The 15,088-nt window shown below is 27.7% G+C and overlaps 3 protein-coding genes across 9 annotated transcripts; all 3 read left to right on the forward strand.

Annotated features, from left to right (window-relative positions):
* The first annotated feature begins 558 nt into the window (after window positions 1-558).
* LOC122520180 (protein mahjong) lies at window positions 559-8,953 on the forward strand. 4 transcript variants are annotated; one of them, XM_043640199.1, is made up of 16 exons: window positions 559-592; window positions 1,115-1,384; window positions 1,543-2,919; window positions 2,998-3,207; window positions 3,412-3,578; window positions 3,656-3,896; window positions 4,005-4,127; window positions 4,246-4,545; window positions 4,619-4,816; window positions 5,233-5,474; window positions 5,561-5,812; window positions 5,899-6,088; window positions 6,164-6,457; window positions 6,565-6,973; window positions 7,064-7,303; window positions 7,864-8,953. In XM_043640199.1, the coding sequence occupies exons 2-16, from the start codon at window positions 1,124-1,126 to the stop codon at window positions 8,082-8,084; spliced, it is 4,725 nt and encodes a 1,574-aa protein (XP_043496134.1). In that variant the 5' UTR covers window positions 559-592; window positions 1,115-1,123; the 3' UTR covers window positions 8,085-8,953. The 4 variants fall into 4 exon arrangements, with proteins under 4 accessions (XP_043496134.1, XP_043496135.1, XP_043496133.1 ...); XM_043640200.1 differs by lacking the exon at window positions 559-592 and adding an exon at window positions 599-691; XM_043640198.1 differs by lacking the exon at window positions 559-592 and adding an exon at window positions 603-706.
* A 932-nt stretch (window positions 8,954-9,885) lies between these two features.
* On the forward strand, window positions 9,886-11,707 carry LOC122520183 (CCA tRNA nucleotidyltransferase 1, mitochondrial). Of its 3 annotated transcripts, XM_043640204.1 has the most exons (4): window positions 9,886-10,117; window positions 10,288-10,898; window positions 10,966-10,982; window positions 11,052-11,707. In XM_043640204.1, exons 1-4 carry the CDS (start codon window positions 10,055-10,057, stop codon window positions 11,693-11,695), a joined length of 1,335 nt encoding a protein of 444 aa, XP_043496139.1. In that variant the 5' UTR covers window positions 9,886-10,054; the 3' UTR covers window positions 11,696-11,707. The 3 variants fall into 3 exon arrangements, with proteins under 3 accessions (XP_043496139.1, XP_043496137.1, XP_043496138.1); XM_043640202.1 differs by having other exon boundaries at window positions 9,887-10,117; window positions 10,966-11,707; XM_043640203.1 differs by having other exon boundaries at window positions 9,888-10,117; window positions 10,291-10,898; window positions 10,966-11,707.
* Window positions 11,708-12,044: 337 nt separating this feature from the next.
* Window positions 12,045-14,667, forward strand: LOC122520184 (vacuolar protein sorting-associated protein 37A). Of its 2 annotated transcripts, XM_043640207.1 has the most exons (5): window positions 12,045-12,216; window positions 12,600-12,789; window positions 12,897-13,011; window positions 13,126-13,647; window positions 13,780-14,667. In XM_043640207.1, exons 1-5 carry the CDS (start codon window positions 12,128-12,130, stop codon window positions 14,124-14,126), a joined length of 1,263 nt encoding a protein of 420 aa, XP_043496142.1. In that variant the 5' UTR covers window positions 12,045-12,127; the 3' UTR covers window positions 14,127-14,667. The 2 variants fall into 2 exon arrangements, with proteins under 2 accessions (XP_043496142.1, XP_043496140.1); XM_043640205.1 differs by having other exon boundaries at window positions 12,897-13,647.
* Window positions 14,668-15,088: the final 421 nt, after the last annotated feature.

Below are 15,088 nucleotides of genomic sequence, written 5' to 3' on the forward strand. Positions count from 1 at the left end.
CCTACAAATACATAGATATATTTTATTTTTAAATATTCTTGTTAGACTCGACTTAAAAAATCCCGCCTTTTTAAAAAAAATACTAATGTAAGCCATTGACAATACTGATATCGAAACATAAAGCGAGAAATGTTGCATATATAGAATAGTCAAAAATATACTAATTGGTTAAAAAGTTAAGTAAAAATACTTTCTGTATTCATTCTATATTACTTGAAACTGAATTGTTTTGTTCTTTGATATTTTAACAAATTCATATTTAAGTTTTCAGATTTTATCTTGTAACAATATTCAACCAATGAAGTTCGTTATACAATTGATACAACAAATAGGACAGAAATTTTCAAAACGTAAAATGAAATTATTATAAATTATAAGCATTCATTATCAAAAAGTTGGATAAATTAATAAAATTTGAAATATTTTATAAACATTTTTAATCAAATAATTTCTAGACAAGTGCTGCCATAATGAAAATATTATAATTACTAATTGTAAGTCCATTGAATGGTAAACTTACTAAATGAAAAAACACTAGTTCTAATATACACCGCGGAGTGTCGACACAATACAGTCGAGTGAAAGATACTTGGTAATGGGTTATAACCTATAAGAAGGCATGCGCTATATATTTGTACATACGGCTTCTTTTTGTTGTTGTTAACTGCTTAAACTTCTTATTTTAAAATCGGTATTTCATTTTTAGGTATCAATTAATTTATTTCCTATAATAACGTCTATTTTATATATTATATTAATTGCGTGTTCCTAACGTGTATGAAGTTTTTCATCAGGTTATTTTGATCTGCGGTAATAACTTATTGTTAATTGCAACAATGATATAAGTTTCATAATTAATATTTAAGAATATGATAATTTACTTGATATTTTTATTTTATCAAAATTTATATTTTATTTTATTTTTACCAATATATTACATATATGTTTAATTTTAATTATTAATACTTATTTTTTATTAATAATAATTGCCTTTTTTTTATAAATCATATTTGAAATTGTCATATTTAAAATAAAACTTATAGTATCTTAATTAAGATACATTAGTGATAATTATAAAACTATTTATTATATCAGATATTATTTTTACATGTAGATTTAAAAAATGGCAAGTGCAGAAGCTTTCACTGAAGTAACGGATGTTGTACAAATTTTACGACAATGGGAAGAAGAACATTTATCATCTACATATGATCCTATTCCAACACTTCAAAGGTTAGCTGAGATTATAGAGCTTGAGACAGAAAATTACCTAAAAATGGATCCAGATCCTTTTGATGAAAGACACCCATCACGTACTGATCCAGAGTGTAATTTTGGACACATTCTTAAAGTTCTTTTTAGGAAAGATAATTTTATGACAAAGGTAGATAAGACATGTGCAATATATGTAGAGTTATGAATACTATAATTTAAAAATTTATAATATTATCTAATTTTTAACCGAATATATTTTCCAAAATTATTCTTTAATAACTTATTCAATACTATATTAATGCATTATTTATTTCGTTTCCAATATAGCTAATAAATGACTATCTAAGAGATACTTATTGGTCACGTGCTGGTGTCACGGGCCGAGATGTTCGGAGATTGAATATTGCTGCTTGTCGTTTAATGCTAGATATACTCCCAGGGTTAGAAACTTCAGCAGTATTTCAACCGGATATGGAGGGGCTTATACACAGATTATTTTCTTGGGCAGAAAAGAGTATAGAACCACTACAAAGTTATGCAACTGGTCTTTTAGCTGCTGCAATGGAGGTACAAGATATTGCTACTGGATTTAGAGAACAAAATGGTAAAATGGTACCATTAATGTTACAACGATTACATAAGTTACAAGAAAAAGCTCAAACAGATAGGCAGCTAGCATCTAATGCACGCCCATTTGCACATTTTGCTAAAAATACAAGTGATAAGAGTGATTCCGAAAATAAAGGGGTTCCTGGAAAACGAAAAGTTCGTGAAAAAAAAGAAAATGGAATTCTGAAAAATTCATCACAAGATTTAAATTTTTCTGATGAAGAAAGCGATCAACTTCTCCAATCTAGTGAAATTCCACCTGCTAAAAAATTGAAAAACGATTTTGGAGATGAAATTATTTCTCCTATAAAAAATATGGATAGTTCATATCTAGATATTATGTCTCCTCCACCAACTATTCCTAAAGTAACTAATAATTGTTCAAATTTACCAATAACATCATTAAACAAACAAAGTGGACAACAAAGTACACGTTCAACAAATATAAAGTCTTTTAAACCTTCTTTACAAAAACCTACAAATTCATCTCAGCTAATTGTTACACCTTCTATGTTATTAGAAGGTAATTCTAATTCATCTTGGGCAGAAATGGAATCTTATGTTATTGGCAATATTCAAATGCATCCACCAACCTTAGCTACGCGTCAAATGCTCGTTTTAAGATATCTTACACCAATGGGAGAATATCAAGAATTTTTAGGCCATGTCTTTGAACAGAATGCACTTGATTTAATATTGAAATATATAAATGTTCGTGAGACAAAAGATAGCCGACTTGCATTCGAAGCATTAAAATATTTGGCATCATTATTGTGCCATAAAAAATTTTCAATTGAATTTTTAAATGTTGGAGGATTGCAGAAATTGCTTGATGTCCCAAGACCAAGTGTTGCTGCAACAGGTGTATCAATATGTCTTTATTATTTAGCATATTGTGAAGATGCGATGGAAAGAGTTTGTTTATTACCAAAACACATCATTTCTGACCTGGTCACATATGCTCTTTGGCTGTTAGAAAGAAGTCATGATTCAGGACGCTGTCATGCAACAATGTTTTTTGGTTTTTCTTTTCCATTTAAAGTTATACTTGAAGAATTTGATGCGCAAGATGGTCTGAGGAAATTATTTAATGTAGTAAGTTTTTATTACATCATTGTATTTTATAATCATAATACAAATATTTTTTATACTAAAACAAGATTTGTATTATAGATATCAACTTTACCTATTTTAAATGTTGAAGAAGAAATATCTTTAAATGATGATGAAGAATGTGCATCACGTCAAATTGTTAGGCACGTAGCTGTTGCATTAAAGCGGTATATGGAAGCACATTTACATTTAAAAGCTGAACAATTGCAAAGAGTGGAAAATGTAAGAACAGAACGAGATACTTGGCAACCATCTTTACCTCCATATAAGGTGATATATTTATTAAATTATCATTATGATATTGTTTGAAGAATATATTTAAGTATTATATATATTTTAATAATATATACATAAGTATATTCTTATATATACATGTATAAAATTTACAAATATTAATTCATTCTTACATAAAATTGTAATATAATTCTTATATTTTTTATTGAACACTATTTTTTCAAATATTAATTCCTTCAGGCTTGTAAATTAACTAGTGAAGAAGTGCAAGCTAAATTGGAAATTTTGCAAGAGTTAATGTCAATAAGAGTTGGATGGCCACCAGTAGAAGAACTTCATCGTTTAGGAGGCATTACACTTTTATTACAAATCATAGCATTTGCTCGAGAATGGAACTATAGTGGACGGTAAGTGTTAATATTCCATAAATAAATATTTCGTTAATAAACATTTACTGATTATTAATGAATTATTCTTTCTTTAGAGTTCATTCAACTTCAAGTGCAGAAACAGTTCGGTCTTGTTTGGATGTAGTTGCAATCTGTTCTGTAGTTCCTAAAGTAATGCTATTACTTTGTGAAAGAGTTGATATGCCAGATATGTCAATGACAATGGCAATTAATCTTCTTTTAGCTGCTGCAGAGTGTGAGATAATTGCAGATGCAGATGTACAAAGAGCAGCTCTTAGAGCCGTGGTTAATTGTGTCTGTGCACCTATAAACAGGGTATTAACATTTACAAAACTTAACAATATTTGTGAAAGAGTCTACACATTTAATGTATGTTAGTTGTATATTTTTTAAATTTTAATGTATTATATGTATTGTTTTAAGGTTGGTGGAAATGTAGCTAGGTATTCTGTGTCTGGTTCGACCAAAAAGAAAGCTAATTTCCAAAATAGTGAAGAACTCATACAAAAAATCTGGGAAAGTGTAAGATCTAATAATGGTATAATGGTAAGTTCATAATGAATAAAATTTGTTTTTCAGATATATAAATATGTAATTTTAATATATTTTTATATTGTTACCACAAATGTAAAATTGTTAATTTTATACATTTTAAAAAAATTAGGTTTTACTTCAATTAATGATGGTGAAAACACCAATAACAGATGCCGATAGTATACGAGCACTGGCTTGTCGAGCACTGGCTGGACTTGCAAGAAGTGAGAAAGTTAGACAAATTATTAGTAAATTACCAATGTTTACGGATGGTCAAATACAAGCACTTATGAAAGACCCTATTTTACAAGAAAAAAGGCAAGAACATGTCATGTTTCAAAAATATGCACTTGAATTGATGGAAAGAGTATCAGGCAAAGCGAAGCCAACAGGTGCAGAATATGAAATTTCTTTAGTCAGCTTACATAGGGTTAGTACAATTTTTATATACAAGCGTGTAATAAGTATAAGGAAATGATTTTCTCATTTTGTTTACATTATAGGCGAATGTTGTTGCCCAAACAAGGATTCAATACAATGAACAACAACTTAATCAATTAATATATCAACATCTTGTATCAAGAGGTTTGAATGACACTGCTTCAACATTGTACAGAGAAGCTAATCTAGATTCACCCGCAGTTATGAAACCATTAACAAATTATCAACCATTCACCTATAGAAGTCCTGCAACTCCAGGAGTAAGTAAAAACTTTAAAAATATTAGTTATTCTATATATTACGTGAAGCACCTAACTTGATTACCTCGAACAACTTCTAAATTGTAAATTATACAAAAGGATCTTGGAAATTTGATTAAAGAATCTTCAAAGATCAAAAATATTTAAAGTATCTTTAAAGAATATCAAGTAGATGTTAAAATCTCATAAATGCCTTCACTTATAAAGAAGTCATCTATACTACATTATGGTCCTTTTGATACTATGTAAACTTTATAGAAATAATTTTGAATTTAATGTACAATTTAGAAGTTATTCGAGGTAATCAAGTTACGTGTCTCACACTGTATATAATATGAAATTTATAATTTATAATTTCTTTTTGATTTGCTGATTTTCAATTATATCGATTTTATAATCATTTATTATATTTATAGTTGAGAAATGGCTTTTCTCCTGGTGCTCCTATTAGTTTGTATAATACAAGCAGATGTAATCAAAGAGAAACTAATTGTAGAAACACTACTCCCACATCTTCTACTCGTTTTATTTCTCATACGTCGTCCTATACTAGTTCATCATCTAGCAATAATGGACTTCGAGTAAAACTAGCTGATAACCTTAATCAAAATGCCACTACTACTATGAATCAACCAATTAAATTGCAAATTAATCAGAAGTAAGTTCATATTTTATTCTTATTTTGAATATATATTAAAATTTAAATAATGTGAGAGATATAAAATAATGATTTTAATTTCCCAGGAAATCAGTACAAAATGAAAGATCACCATTTCCACCCATAAACAATCAATCTTCAGTACAATTACAACAAAGTAGTTGTAGATCTTTACAAAAACAAATTTCTAGAGATCCTGGGGGTGGAGGAATTACTGGAGTTGCTACTTGCAATCTATCTACAATTACTCTTGATTCAATTATAACAGAATATTTAACTAATCAACATGCTCTTTGCAAAAATCCCATGGTTACGTGTCCCCAATTTAATCTTTTTGAGTAAGTTTGCAAAATTATAGAAATAACAAAATTTATAAAATAAAGAAAAGAAAATATTTTATTTCATACATAATTGTATATTTTAGGCCTCACAAGTGCCCAGATCCGTGTACAAAGAATTCTACTCCTACTAATGTAACTGTAAGGCTAACAAGAAGAGCATTAGGAACAGATGGTAGACGATTAGATAGAAGATATATATATAGTCGTTTCTGTCCTGTGAAAACCTTTCGTCCAACTGATATCGATGGGACATTTACTTGTTGCATCTTTACGGTAAGTAATGAACATATATTGTATCTCATATACATAGATTCATATATATAAATAATTTCTATTTTGTCTTTATAGCCTTGTCAACAGTATCTCATGTTAGGTACGTATAATGGAGATGTGAAACTGTTCAACATTCATACAGGAGTAGAGGAAGCGACATATCAGTGCTATGAGTCGTATGTATACCATATGGAATGTAATCAACGAGGTAATCTATTATTAACATCAACTGCTTGGAGAAGTCCCATGTCAGCTCTTTGGAGTATTGGAGCATTCTTCGACATGAAATTGTCTTTAGAAAATGAGGATTATGTTGAATTTGGAAAGCTGCAAGATAGAATAATTGGTACACAAGCAGAAAGTGCTACTGTAAGTTATAATCTCATTTAAATATAAATTATGTTATTAATTAATGAATATTCAAAGACTTATTATAAATAAATAAATATTCTAATATTTATTTTTTTTTATTGCAGATATACGATATAACAACCGGTAAACTTCTAATGACATTAACACCTTCTATTTCTAATCAATATACAAAAAATCGGGCAACATTTAGTATGAATGATGAATTAGTTTTAAGTGATGGAATATTATGGGATGTCAATTCTGGTAAAGAAATACATAAGTTTGATAAACTTAATCAAACTTTAAATGGAGTATTTCATCCTAATGGTACAGAAGTTGTATCAAATACGGAAGTATGGGATTTACGTACTTTTCATCTTCTTAAGACTGTCCCTACTCTTGATCAAATGGAAGTTATCTTTTCACCTGTTAACAATATTATATATGCAGTATCATTAGATCAAGAAAGTGAAGATGAATCACATTATGTAACATCGTTTAAGACATTAGACGCATTAGATTATAGCAACATTGGTATGTAATTTTTAGATAATATCTGCTAAAAAAAGTATTAATTAGACATTTAAATATATATAAAGAAATATCAATTTTATAAACTTCTAGCAACGTGTGATGTAAAAAGAGGAGTTTATGATTTAGCATGCAATAAATTTGATACACAAATTGCTATAGTTGAAAATTTAGGAGAATTTGATAGCATACAAGAATCCTGCGTCAGATTATATGATGTTGGAAGGCGAAGGGACGATGAAGACGAGGCTGAAGAAGATGACGATGATGATGATCTTGATGCTAGTGATGATGATGGATCCAATTCTGCATCGGATGATAACAATGCAGATGGTTACTCTTTTTTTGCACTTAATTATTAATATATTATATTAAAAAATAATGTTGCTTTTATATACTTCTGTGAATTTTATGCTGTTATAGTATTTATTATAAAGTAGGTCATATACAGGGTGGTCCAACAACTATTAGCGCCTAAATATTTCCGTTATTTGTTATAATATAGCAAAATTTTATATAAAAAACTCATATAGCATAAAGAGGTACATAAGATAGTATAAATATTTTTTACGTGGGTGGAGGATATTGAATATTGACCTTGGATGACCTTGCGTGACCTCGAGTCATAGGTCGTACTCCATTTATAACCCGCTATCATACTATAGAAAAAAGAACATATGAGTCCATTTTAAAAAATCAAGGTGACCTTAAGAACTTCTATACGCCTCTACCCACACAAAAAATATTTATACTGTCTTATGTATCTCTTCATGCCATATAAGTTTTCCATATAACTTTTTTCTATATTATAACAAATAACGGAAATATTTAAGTGCTAATAGTTGGTGGATAATAACTATCTTAAAAAGAAAAACATTATTTTATTAAAATAGATGGCGATAACAATGATGCTACCGCTGAGGAAAATGGAGAAGATAATGAACAAAATGATAGAGAAGATAATGACGATGATGAGGATGAAGATGAAGACGGTGCAAATGGTGACGACTCGGCTGATGATAGTCCAGATTATGAGCCCAGTCTTGATATCAATGATCTCTCAGAAGACCTTTCATTGTCGGACATAGAAGATTTTGAAATTTTATTTTCATGAACATTATTGCCAAGAATCTGTTCATTCTGGAATCAGAAGATTTTCCAATGCGTTCTTAATGAAATGAAAGTAAAAGTATATTATGATTGCTCTATAACTCTGTACCATTGAGTTACAATTGATGTAATCATACTTATCTGAAGTATGATATATAGAATTCTTAAGAATCTATATAATGAATGAAGAAATGGACTATAACTGTTAACACGAATTTTTTATTGCGCGATAATTTACACAGACTTGTGTTCAAGCTTAAAAAAGATCGTTATTTTCGGTTTCTCGCTTTTGATTCGCCAGTAAAAAAATCGATTGACAGAAAAAATATGGAAGAACTTAAACACAGAATAGTCAAGGATGTCTGAAACAAGTAATTTTATAAAAACGGCATTTCCATTTTATTAACTTCATTATTGTAAGTCGTTGATCATTAAATTGTTCATACTGAAAATTAATAAAATCAATATTACCACTGTATAAAATAACAAACAAACAAAAAATATATGTTAAAGTTATGGAATTTACAAGAAATATAAGTTTAACGAACTTTGGATCCACGTATTATTTAATTTGGTAATTTTTGTCTTACATTTCTTATATCTTCAGGGATTTAAGATACAAAATTAGATATTTTTTAGCCATTGAAGATTGCAACAGTAATTCATTCCTTTCTGTACAGTATCATTAAATTTTAGAATCTTCTGTTACCAAAGTACTAATATTTCTTATGTAAAGTTTACGCTTCATCCATAAGTAAATTGATTTTTAATTTAACTCAATTAATGAGACATTTTTTAAAACATTGTGTACGTTCCTCAAACTTATTCTCAAAATTTAATGTAAAAAATAAATAGGTCTTGATTTCTTCTTTTTATTTTCTTCGTGTATTCATATGCGCTAATTAATACATTACTTTTAAATTATAATGCATAGGTTTATATACATGTTTGAATAACTGGCCCAACGAAGATCACACATTGAGCCGTGCAAAGATCTAATACATAAATATTAGAAAAGCATTATATTTTTGCAAATATGTATATGTTCAAAAATTCTTCTAAGTAAATGTTTAATTAATTATATCCTAGCTATAATCAAAAAATTTAGTTATGAAACTTCAACAGGTTTAATATCATAATATATATTTTTTTTTTTTTAAACTTTTTCGTATTCTGAAATCATGTGTCAATAATAATAATAATAATAGTAATAATAATAATAATAATAATAATAATAATATTAATAACAACATTTCATCCCGATGAATGAAAATCAGATATATTTCTATCTCCTTAATCAAGGAATGATATATATAAAATATATCTTGTAAAAAGTCAGTTTAAATTTATCATTATTATTAATAAGTATCTAATTTGTATAGAATAGGATTATATAATAAAATGAATTTAAATTTATTAGAGCAAAGTTAATTCATTTTTTATTGTTATGAATCCCTCGTTTCCTTTATTTATCATTGAAACGTGTGATGCGTATTTCATTGTTATTTATTTACTAGATACTAGAGTTTGCTTAACACTTTAATTATTATTAATTTTATAATTAATCAATTAATAATTTTTAATATGAGAAAACAATTGAAAAATTTTAATCCATTTTGGGATATGATAAAAGAAATGAATTGATTTTCGCGCCCAAACGAAGTTAGTTGAATGTGGTAGTAGGGATATCGATATGTTTTCTGTGATATATATATTTTTAAATGTACAAATAAAATAAATGAAAAAATACTAAAATTGTATAAATAAATACAACTTAATAAATATTAAACAATTATAATCTTATATGTAATATTATTATTATTATTGTAAATGTTTTTTAAAGAAAAACAGTAATACTTGTTTAGACAAATTGCATGTATAGTTTAAATGTCACGTGTCTCGCGAAATAAATTGTTATATTACTCTGAATAATAATCGTTAATCCTGTGAAATTGATATAATGTGTCAATAATTATGGTATTTTTGTTTAAATTTTTACAGTTTAAACAATGCGCTTTTTATCAAAAATTACCATACGTGAGTATATGCATGTTTTCGATGCTGTTTGGTTAAAATATTTGCTGACAATAAAATGAACATTAGAGAATTAAATATTAATAAATAGATAAATAAAATATAAAATAGATATAAATATTTATTTAAATAGTAATTATAGTATTATAATTGTTTATTGTATTTCTTTTCAGCAGAATAGTACATTAAGATATTTATGTTCAATTAAAAGCAAAAGAATAAGAGTTAGAATGGAAAATGCACCACCATCCAGAGATAATCCCATTATCATGAAATTGGATAATTCTATATTTCATTCTCTTTTCACACCAGAATTAAATGTTTTGTCAGAGTTGTTTAAAAAATATAATTATCCATTGAGAATTGCAGGAGGTGCTGTACGTGATATTCTCATGGATTTAAAGCCAACAGATCTTGATTTCGCTACTACCGCTACGCCAGAACAAATGAAAAATTTATTTACAAAGGAAGAAATAAGAATGATAAATGCAAATGGTGAAAAACATGGCACTATTACTGCAAGAATTAATGACAAAGAAAACTTTGAAATTACTACTCTGAGAATTGATGTTGTAACTGATGGTCGACGTGCCGAAGTAGAATATACCACTAATTGGAAATTAGATGCTAATAGACGAGATCTTACTATTAATTCAATGTTTCTTGACCTCACGGGCAATGTATATGATTATTTTTATGGTTACGATGATCTAAAAAAAAGAAGAATTGTTTTTGTAGGTGATCCTACAACCCGAATACAAGAAGATTATCTTAGAATCTTAAGGTATGAAATAATTTTTTTCAATTTCAAATAGCTCTATGTTAAATTTGAATTTATTTACAATTTACAGGTTTTTTCGATTCTATGGTAAGATTGCAAACAACCCCAATGAGTTTGATGAAAATACTATAAAGGCAATAAAGAAAAATATTTCAGGCTTAGAATTTATTTCTGGTGAGCGAATATGGTCTGAATGGAAAAGAATTTTAGATGGAAGATTTGGTGGAGAATCAACAATGAAATTGATAGAATGTAATGCTACATTATATATAGGGCTCCCAAAGAAACCAGATATAGAAAATTTTAAGAAAGTTTATTATCGTGCGTTGAATAATTCTTTTAAATTACATGCTATAACTTTAATTGCTTCATTGTTGAAAGATGAAGAAGAAGTAATGCATTTGCATAGTAGATTGAAATTTTCTGCTTATGAAAGAAATTTAGCATTATTTTTGGTTCAACATAGAGAACCAAAACCTTGTGAAAAACCATTGAAGCCATATCAGCTTTTAATATTAAATTCAAAGCTTAAAATATCAGATACAAAAGAATATGTATGCGAATTGTTAAAATATAGAGGAATGGTAGAATTCTATAATGATATTAATAAATGGACAATTCCTAAATTTCCAATAAATGGTCATATGGTGAAATCGTATGTATCGAATGGAAAAATGGTTGGACCAGTTTTACAAAAATTGAAAGTATTATGGTTTGACAGTGATTACAAAATGAGTTCAGATGAACTTATAAAACATATAGAACCAATAGTACATGAACTAGATGAAAATAAAAAATAAATTAAAACAAAATTATATGATTTTTGATTTTTATAATTTTATATATATGTTTTAATAAAATTTAGTAGTATTGAGTAATTATGACGTATCATTAAATTTAATTGATAAAATAAATGAGAAGTTTCGTGTTTCATCGATAGATGTCACGATTATAGAAAATTGTAGTCTCTTCCGTCTTCGTGATCTTTTACAAATGCATTCAATGATTTATTTGTTATAAATATGTATACGCGTCACACACACATCCACACACACACTACATTGCAAGAATATATATTCGTATATGAGTACGTACGTATATATGTTTCAGAGAATATTTCTCAGTTCCTACACAAACGTAGCGAGGTTAAAACAGCTGTTTCTACTGGATGGTTGCATTGACAGGGAGATCGACAGTTAAGCGAATGATTTATCCAAAATTAGTTCTTTTAAATGATATCGCGAATATTCCGTGGAGAAAATGAAAATGTCGCTGTTAAGAGAAAACGTCAAATCGACACCTTGAAAATTTTTAACGACAAGTAAGATAATATACCTTTGTCGTAACCTCTTATTAATTTTACTTGTTAGGTAAAAAATTTATAATATATAGACTATATTATCTAATTATTAAGAAAATAATTAAATGAATAGATTATTCAAATTATTCGAAAATACAATGGCATTACAGTGTTAAAAGACATTAGCGTATATTGTACGAGCAGTAGATTTAGTTATATATTTATTAATTTTACAATTTCATTTTATCTTGTAAAATATAAATTGATAAAGTATATTAATTCTTATTATCTTGCATTCTATAATATTGCATTGTGGTTTAACATAGTTAAAAAATGTTTTCAAGGTCGTATAAGTAATTCAGTGTTTGTTATAATTTATTTTAACTTTTTTTTATATACTTTAGTGTAGCAGAATTAAGAGAAGATGTGGAATATCAAGTACAGTTCAATGCTGGAGAAAGGCGTATGGCTATCATGGTTTCTTTGTCACCAGAGTTTCCGCTTGAAAAGCCAGTCCTTAGAGTTTCCCCTCCGATAAATCATCCTTGGTGTAATGAACACAGTGAAATCACTAGTGCACCAGGATTACTTAATGTAAATTTTATTAATTTATAAACAAACTTTACATTGAAATCAGTATTCATATATTTTTTTATAGCAAAATAAATATTACTATACATTTATAATTATACATTTTTTAGTTCACAGTGCACAGCGATCTTGGTCGTGTTGTTCAAGCTATTATTAGAGAATTCAGTAAAAATCCGCCTCAGGTAATAGAATATGTTTCACCTGGATCTGCCAAACCTCATAGAGGTACGTATGAAATTACTAAAAGTTCCTTCCCTATTTTATTTTATATTTTTCGAAGAGTAAATTTTATTCAATTGATTTTTAAAATGTGTGAACGGTTAATTTATTTCATTATAGACTTACAAGGAAGAAATTCACCATCCTACTCGCTTCAACAGTATATAGATATTCCGCCTACTTCTTATAACTCATATTATAATACACCGTTTCCACAGTATTCAACTTCTGGTACAAATCCTTGCATTTATAACTATAATAATACAAATTCTGGCAATACGTATATCACAGATAACCAGTCAAAAACATTTGGCTCTGCATCACAACATTCAACATACAGTTCATCTTCAATAAGTAACACGCTTCATAATGCCAGCCCTTCTCGATACACAACTAATCAACACAGGGCAACATACCTTACTTATACAAATACTAATTATCACCCAACGTTACCAAGCTGTGCGCAAGCGAAAGTTGTGCAAAGTTTTATATTCCCAGAATTAAATAATTTGTCCAATGAGGAATTGAAAAAACTTAACGAAGATGAAGATAGGCAGGATGAATTTCTCGAAAAACATTCCCAATTAAAGGATATTAACACGGCTATTGAAGATACTATTTATTGGGTAGAAAAAACAGCAAGTATGTAATCAAATAAAACTTTAATATTATATGTAGATGTATATATATATATGAAAAAGAAATTAATAGTATATTAGTGGCGTAATAATAATAATAGTATATTCTTTTGTAATATCTTTTTCTACCTTCTAGAAGCCAATGCAGCAAAGGAACCTGAATTAAAACAATTACAAGCTGATGTTACAGAAAAAATACAAACAGTAGCTGTATTAAAAGCTAGATATGACCAACTAATACAACGATACAATAAGTTATCAGAAATTTTTACACCAGATCAAATAAAAGAATGCCTAAGGCAAGCAGCAGATGAAAGTCATGAAAAGAGTGAAAAAATAGCAGAAGATTTCCTTAATGGAAAAGTTGACGTTGAGCGATTTCTCAGCACGTATATTGAATGTCGGAAACTAGGGCAAGCAAGAAGAACTAAGGAAGAAAAATTGGCGCATCAATTAAACGAATTGAAACGAGCTGGTTATTAAGTTGATATATAATCATTTTTTCTATGAGACGAACAAATTGTAAATAATCTCTAGATAAATTAAATAATAATTTCAATTCGAATAACAATCTTATATTTATCAAATATTAATATCTATATTATTAGAGCACTCGCTGGCAGAGAGATATAAGATTTTTATAACATATAATTATTTGCATTACTGCCTATTACACACTATTTCTTGAATTAATTCAAACTGGTAGCATTCCATAAAAACGAGGTGTAAAAAGATAGTAAATACAGAAGTTCACTAAATGTAAATTTAACAAATATTCTGCTGCAATGTACATTATGATGAAGGTATAAATTCAAACTAAATCCTTCAAAATCTGCACTATAATATTATTCTCTCGATAATTCAATTACTTTAAAATGTACTTACCTTGATAAAAAAGATTAAAAAATTAAGGAGAATTTAATGGGCCATTGCATTATGCATGTTTCGTTTATATTTTTAAAAAAGCACTTTTTTTACTATGTAAATAAATGTGCAGAGATATGATTAAACCGATTTTTAACAATTTGCTACTCGTTGATATTAATCAACTTATTTTTCCTATGAAAGTTCCTAAGAGAATCTCAGATTTTCATATATATATTTCGTTACTTATTAACTATAGATTTTAAAGCTCAATAATGTTGTGATATGGAATGTTTTTAATATTTCTATCGTGAGAAATAGAATATGTTCCTAAAATGAATTTTTATATAGCCACCGTTGTTCTGATTTTAACTAGCGAATAAAATATGAATGGGGAAACTTTATTATTATAAAGAAAAAAATAAACAATTTAGCATTGTATATTAAAATTTTACATTTACGATTTGCATCAATCTGTATAAATGTTCAGTCATTATTATTATTATGAATGAAGTATGTGCATTTACAATTATGATACAACATTATAAAAATAATACATGGGCGATCTTGTATCACAATTA

This window comes from Polistes fuscatus, unplaced genomic scaffold (genome assembly GCF_010416935.1).
Source record: "Polistes fuscatus isolate 324 unplaced genomic scaffold, CU_Pfus_HIC Scaffold3, whole genome shotgun sequence".
Lineage (NCBI taxonomy): Eukaryota > Metazoa > Arthropoda > Insecta > Hymenoptera > Vespidae > Polistes > Polistes fuscatus.

Bases quoted from the DNA above. Each gene is read 5' to 3' on its own strand.
- LOC122520184 (XM_043640205.1), top strand. From the start codon at position 12,128: ATGATATCGCGAATATTCCGTGGAGAAAATGAAAATGTCGCTGTTAAG. The intron at 12,790-12,896 runs GTAAATTTTATT...TACATTTTTTAG, and splicing joins GTGCACCAGGATTACTTAAT to TTCACAGTGCACAGCGATCT. The intron at 13,648-13,779 runs GTATGTAATCAA...TCTACCTTCTAG, and splicing joins TTGGGTAGAAAAAACAGCAA to AAGCCAATGCAGCAAAGGAA.
- LOC122520183 (XM_043640202.1), top strand. From the start codon at position 10,055: ATGGTATTTTTGTTTAAATTTTTACAGTTTAAACAATGCGCTTTTTAT. The intron at 10,118-10,287 runs GTGAGTATATGC...ATTTCTTTTCAG, and splicing joins TTTATCAAAAATTACCATAC to CAGAATAGTACATTAAGATA. The intron at 10,899-10,965 runs GTATGAAATAAT...TACAATTTACAG, and splicing joins GATTATCTTAGAATCTTAAG to GTTTTTTCGATTCTATGGTA.
- LOC122520180 (XM_043640199.1), top strand. From the start codon at position 1,124: ATGGCAAGTGCAGAAGCTTTCACTGAAGTAACGGATGTTGTACAAATT. The intron at 5,475-5,560 runs GTAAGTTCATAT...TTAATTTCCCAG, and splicing joins AAATTGCAAATTAATCAGAA to GAAATCAGTACAAAATGAAA. The intron at 5,813-5,898 runs GTAAGTTTGCAA...TGTATATTTTAG, and splicing joins CCCCAATTTAATCTTTTTGA to GCCTCACAAGTGCCCAGATC.